At 30.6% G+C, this 6,788-nt stretch overlaps 1 protein-coding gene across 1 annotated transcript in view; it reads left to right on the top strand.

Moving 5' to 3' along the window:
- Catb-3098 (cathepsin B-3098) overlaps window positions 1-4,598 on the top strand; it is a 10,970-nt gene extending 6,372 nt beyond the window's left edge. The window contains 4 exon segments of the mRNA NM_001126149.1: window positions 1,658-1,858; window positions 3,914-4,061; window positions 4,132-4,242; window positions 4,335-4,598. Of these exon segments, the coding sequence (NP_001119621.1) occupies window positions 1,658-1,858; window positions 3,914-4,061; window positions 4,132-4,242; window positions 4,335-4,543 (669 nt within the window). The 3' untranslated portion in view covers window positions 4,544-4,598.
- Window positions 4,599-6,788: the final 2,190 nt, after the last annotated feature.

The raw sequence follows: 6,788 nt of genomic DNA, 5'->3' as shown, positions 1-6,788 counted from the left end.
AAAAGGGAGCCTGAAACAGCCTGTATTCAGACGTGTCTACTCCAGAGCACAACAAGCACTTCACGTCACTCTGTGTAGTAACTTGTCATTTATTACTGAAGAGCATTTAAATAAAACTACAAAGTATCTTTCATCTGTGTACATTCATTTATAACTACCCTGTCAACAACTTCATCATCAACACGAGCGGTCTCGCCTCCTGCAAAATCATAATATACTCGTAGTTAACGGCTATCAGAATATTAATCTGACCAGCCCAACATCGAGAATATTACAGTATATTCGTTAGATTAAACATTAGAGTGAATTGATCCCTTATATTAATCTAAGGGTAAGACTATTAACTAGGCAATCCCATGGGATTTTTATTATATTTTAATTTCAAAACGAGTTATGCTTATTTTAAGATGTACGAACAATTTATAATTTTAAATACTTACTCATAACTCGCTTTACAATTAAGGAGACTGCACGTGACCTGTTTTTTTTGCTCAAAAACCTGTCTCACAGAGTGATCCGATTTCGATAATTTTTTTTTGTTTTGGAAGAGAAAAACTTCTTGCAGGGCGCATTGAACTTGGATTTTCAAAATTCTATTTCCAAACCATAAAATACGGTTTTGAATATGTCCAGTTTTCACAAGATTTTGTTATTTTTATTATGTTTGTTTTAAACAACGAAATTAAAAATCAAAATTCAATGCACCCTTTAGAAAATTCTCCTCTTCTAACAAAAAAAAAATTCATAAAATCAGACCAGTCTACGATACGCGAGAGTTTTCCCTGTAAAATTTGTTTTGAGCAAAAAATCATTTATTTTATTTTTGGTCGGCGGTGCCGTTGAAATGTGCGTTCGTGCAGTGCGTGCGTAGTTGCCCGGTACCCGCATACAATCACACTCACACTAATCATCATTGACGACTAACACAGATGCCATGGGCGGCGATAACGAAATTGCATATTGCCTAAATATTGCCCCTTAATAAAGACACACGAGCACGCCCCTTGAAATATAATGAAAAGCCCACGGGGTTGCTTAGTTTATAATCTTATCTTAACATTTTATAAGAGGTCAGTTCACTCTGATTTTTAAACTAACGGATTTATACGTGTTCTGCTGAGCGTAAAATTTTCTATTTTACGCACTTGCAGACGGAGACTTCACGTGCGGGTATCAAAGTCCCCTTAACAAATTCGATACCTACTGTGATCTTCTGTCTTTGTCTAACACACGCGCCACATTGGATTTTAGTCGTGTTCTTTGCCAAACATATCGATTATTGATCTAATAAAGCGATAAGAATTCTGAAAATAGATTTTAATTTGTGGTCAAGTCTACTTGAAATAGACTTTCCCACATTATTGATTTTTTGATTTAATTTATCCAAACATTTAAATGCAAACATTTTTTAATTACTCATTTGTTTAATATAACGTTTTTAGGAATTTGGGGGATGATATCAAAAATGTGGAAAAGTCGACTCAAGTAGACTTGACGTCAAATTTAAATCTGTTTTCAAAATTCTTATCGCTTCATTAGATCAATTGGTACGTTTGTCAAAGAACACGTCTAAAATCCTATGTCACGCGCGTGTTCGACAAAGACAGAAAATCACCGAGTGGAATCCTTTTAAAGTTTAAATACGTTAATTCATTAGGCGTTGTCGACGAGCTCAGCTTTTGCGGACCGCTTGTGCGTGGCTACAAATGGAGATTTCAATCAACTCTTATCCGCTGAAGAAATCACTTTTTGCTGTCACAAGTGTGGTAATGGATGTAACGGAGGTTACCCGATAAGAGCGTGGAAGCGTTTTAAAAATCACGGTCTTGTTACCGGAGGAAATTATAAATCAGGAGAGGTGATTTTTTTAATTTATATTTTAAGGCAGACTGGTGAAGTTGAAGTTGTGAGGTAAGATGGGGATCGTAAGTAAATTATAATCTGTTGCTTATATTCCTTCGCAATTATATTGTATTGGTCTCTTTGTATTTAATATTACTAATGAAAACATATTATGACATTAAAACAATTTCATTGATACCTATAGTTATTACTAAAATCACCGTTGTGTAAGCTACGAACATTGTTTGTTAATAACTAACAATATGTGTACCTACCCAATAACTTGTTATTAGGGTACGAATGTTTATGCACTTCTAATTGCTCAAATATGTATGTTAATATCTATGCTCTATAAAATTACTAAATATGCATGCATTAAAAACGTTAAATATGCACTTTTACTTAAAAACATATGCACTCAAAAACTGACTTTGGTTTCAAACAACTTACAATATAAAACCAATCCATCCATAATGAATGTCATCTACAAACTCTATTATGAAATGTGTAAGACGAATTGAACAGATGACGGCTGAGCTTTCGTCGTATTTCAATTAAAAGTAAAGCTAACTGCCGTAAAACACAATACTTATCTATAAACAGTGGCTATAATTGTATTACCTAATACGTTGTCATTCCTTGTCACATATATCACACCAATCATTAATATCGATAAGTTATCATGGAAAATCTAAAAATATTCGGGACAAATCAAATTCAAAAATATTGTATGGGTATACCTTTTACTTATTAAATATACCTATTATACCTATTAAACATATAGACGTACTTATACAATTTATATTTTATCTATAGTCTATATTCATTGGCGTAATCTGGTGTAAGCTATTTGTGGAGGGGGAGGGTCTGTTGTAAGACTCAAAATCTATAATGTAAAAAAATCCTATTGCACCTTCAGTTAAATTTCTGAAGCGGCAGTTGCCAGTTTTCTCCGCAGATTATGCCTATAGTAACTAAGTTTACAGTTGTTTTAAGTATTTTTCTAGGACAGTAGGTATTAAATTGGATTAATAGAAAAAAAAACATGTTATATCATATATATAACAGATATTATTATAAACATGTTGTTACTTGTAAGGATTATATATTAATTATGCAGTTTATTTATCACTAAAGAGTTAAGTGGTAGTGTATTTACTGGAGAGGAGAGTGATAAAAGAGAGAAAACTACTCACCAACTCATCTTCAAAATCAAGGTGGATAATACACAATATTTTTGACTTGCATTGGCTATTTAAATATTATAATTTTTTTATATTAAAAAAAAAAAACGTCTGAGTACTAAATTGATATTTACATTAGATTTTGTTCTCACTTTTGTTTATTTGAACATTTACTAGTGCTCATAGTTTTGTATAATATAAAATGTAATAAAAATACATATTTTGATACCAAATTAAACATTTTATAAAAATGTAAATTATATACAATTCAAATGGTCAAACTTTTAAGTGTTAAGACATTTTTTCAATATTCAAGTATTTATTAAAAGCTTCCATCCCCCGATCCTTAAATCCTGGCTATGCTCTGGGATACAAGATGGAAAACTCTTTTTGTAATACGATTTTAATGGTCAATCTTACATCAAAATATGTATGTTACAAATCAAACTGAAACTTCTAAATATTGGAAACGTTTGGTCTCCAAATTTTTGTCCACTATTCAGAGGTTTAGTTTGTTGTTTTTTTCCCCAGAAATCGTCCATTATTTGGAGGTGTCCGCTATATACAATGGCTACTTATAAATGGTATCTACTTATAAAGACATTATATAACATTTAAAAATTATAATATTTTTAAGGACAATAGGTAGGTACTATAGTAATTATTATAAGTAGTTGTATTTATACATCAAATTCCATCTAACCACACAACTATGGGGCAAGATCAGAAAACATTACGTTTCTGGAAAAACCAAAATAAATTTTGAAAACTTAAAATGTTTAAATTTTATATACACATTTAAAAATCTAATGGCTTACAAGTTAAGCGTTCTGTCATACCCCAATGGCCCAGGTTATAATAAATAACTGTCCACCCATAATTTTTAGGGGTGTGAACCGTACAGAGTCCCACCTTGTCCTTATGATAAAGATGGAAAGAATACATGCTCGGGTCAACCAATGGAATCAAATCATAAATGCTCGAAAAAATGTTACGGAGATGAAGATATCGATTTCAACAAAGATCACAGATACAGTGAGATTTATTTTTACAATTTATCATATAGAGCTAAATGCGTTTGTAAACGCTGAGAATATGATTGTAGCGAGAGACGATTACTACCTCACATATAGAGGTATTCAAAAGGACGTGATCAATTACGGACCAATTGAAGCATCGTTTGATGTGTATGACGATTTTCCCAACTACAAGTCAGGTAAAATATTATGAAGATTGAGGTTGAAGTATACATCATTACCTAATTAATTTTGCGCAACAATTTTCTTTAGTAAATTTGATTGTTCTTAGGCATTTACGTGAAATCAGAAAATGCCTCATATTTAGGAGGACACTCCGTGAAACTGATCGGTTGGGGTGAAGAATACGGAGTCCTCTATTGGTTGATGGTCAACTCGTGGAACGCAGATTGGGGAGACAAGGGTTTGTTCAAAATTCGACGGGGCACAAATGAATGTAGAGTTGATAATTCAACAACAGGAGGTGTCCCCGACACTTAAAAAATGAATCATTAAAATATGATAAATTTTATTAAAAGCATATTATGTTGAATAATATCGTACGATTGTTTTTATTACCTCCAACAGATGATTATTGATTTGACTCATTTGCAATATCATATTTTCAGAACGAAGAAGATAATTTTAGTCACATTTTGCTACTATTTTTTCACCAATGAAATGTGTTATAGAAAAAAATATGTCAATGCAGACACGTATTTTAGGGTTATTGGTAATAGTGTTTATTGCATTCGTTTTCAATGTTTTATCTGTTAATTGATTTTTAACATAACTTTATTCTTATTTTAAATTCTAAGCAGAGCGACGAATGTATTGATTGTACAATATATGATATATGATTTTTTTTGTTTTTTTTTCAAAATATTTTTTTTTGTTTTTGTTTTTGGATTTTGAAGCAGATAAATAAAATGATTCAATTTTCCACTTAAAGGGACAATGGTCGAAATTTGGAGCTAGTTGGTGTTTTGAGGGATAAAAAGTAAAAAATATCTTGTAATTTAAAAAATGAAAAATAAAAATATTGAAGAATTAACAATACCTAATTAATATTATTACATATAGGTAGCCAGTTTTCGAAAAAATCAACTTGGTTTTTATGTACAGCTCAAAAATGAAAAACTTTAAAAAGTTAAATTTTCATTAAATTTGTGAATACTCAATTGTTCCACAAGATTTAATGAAAATTCTGTGGCGATACTAACATCGGTTCTTCGAAATATATTTTAACGCAAATCATTATGACTCAGATAATTATTCTGAAAATGTTAATTTATTGTAATTGAAATTCGAACAAAAATTGTCTGAGTTTTTCTTTTTAAACACTAAAAATAATATTCTAATAAAAGGATATTATTTAATTTTGTTTTGAAAGTTATATTAATTGCAATAATCATGCATACACATTCGTTGATTCGTTGATATTAAAATAATAGTAGTTATTAACTAATATTTTATGTTCAATACTTAATTATAATCACTTGTTCGTGTTCATTTATAAAGTATTTAATGGTCGTTTTACGTTTATCTTTAGAATTTCAAGTAAATTATCTATAAACTATTTGGTAAAATTTCACTCACAATACGTTAGTATTATCAATAAAATGATCTGATTCATTATTTAGAAAACAGGTGGTCATATCGCCACATTATAGTCCTGTAGCAGATCACATAATATGTGGATGAATAAAGGAAGAAGGCTTACTGGGCATGTTATAGCCATCCAGGTATACATATAAATATAAAATTGTTGACGTGTATAATAGTTCCGGGTATAACAGCAGCCCGCAAACAAAAGAACTCCGGATGACCAAACTATTTGTTAGTCTTTCGTTATTTTGTATTTCTTGAGAACGGTGTAATAATAGAACACATGCACTGGAACTTAGACTCTAACTAATTAGTGCTCGAATGTTAAAAATAAAAAAGGGTTATCGTTCCTTACAAAGATTAAACTCTACCTAGCTCTCGGAGGGCTTTGCCTGAAGTGGTGCTCTCAAAATATAAAAAAAATTAAGAGGATAATTAAACAAGATCCCACAGGATTTACATTCTTCAACTCTGAGATCATTTTAATCTCGAACAAAGTACCAATTAGATTCATTTCCTATCAGAAAATATACTGTTGAACTGTTGAAGAACACTTTTACTTTGTAGTTGATGACAGACACAAGTTTATATTTTAAATTTTAAAAAAATGTATAAAAAAGTAAAAGACACATCATTGTAAAATTAATACATTCATCGCTCCACTCACAATCTAAAATAATAGTAGAATGTTTTATAGAAAAGGGTATAAAACCATCGGTAAGTTAATTTGATATTATTGAAGTATGTACAATGTAGGTAGGTACATATATATAATTATAATAATTGCACATACAAATTTGCATTTGATTTTTCTTATTACATTGGCGGAGTACAATCAAGATCATTTTGCAAAAGTTTGGCATTCAACAAATTGTTACTAACACATTTGAAAATCTTGGTATCATCCGCAAACAAAATAATAGTAGAACGTTCTGTGGAAAAGCCGAAAAGGCTATAGGTACCTATCATTGATAAAAAATCGATCGATATTGTTAGAGTAAAGGGTTATAGGATGTTTATGATTATTTCATTTTTTTTTTCATGTCATGAACATTGCAGATCAATATTAGTTAGGTAAAAGTTCGTTTTGTACGACTTATATAGAACCGGAATCGTTAACAGTGAATAGATAAGCGAA

The sequence above is a fragment of the Acyrthosiphon pisum genome, chromosome X, assembly GCF_005508785.2.
Source record: "Acyrthosiphon pisum isolate AL4f chromosome X, pea_aphid_22Mar2018_4r6ur, whole genome shotgun sequence".
Taxonomy (NCBI): Eukaryota; Metazoa; Arthropoda; class Insecta; order Hemiptera; family Aphididae; genus Acyrthosiphon; species Acyrthosiphon pisum.
Note: the sequence above shows the minus strand (reverse complement) of the source record. Positions and strands in the feature narration are given on the sequence as shown.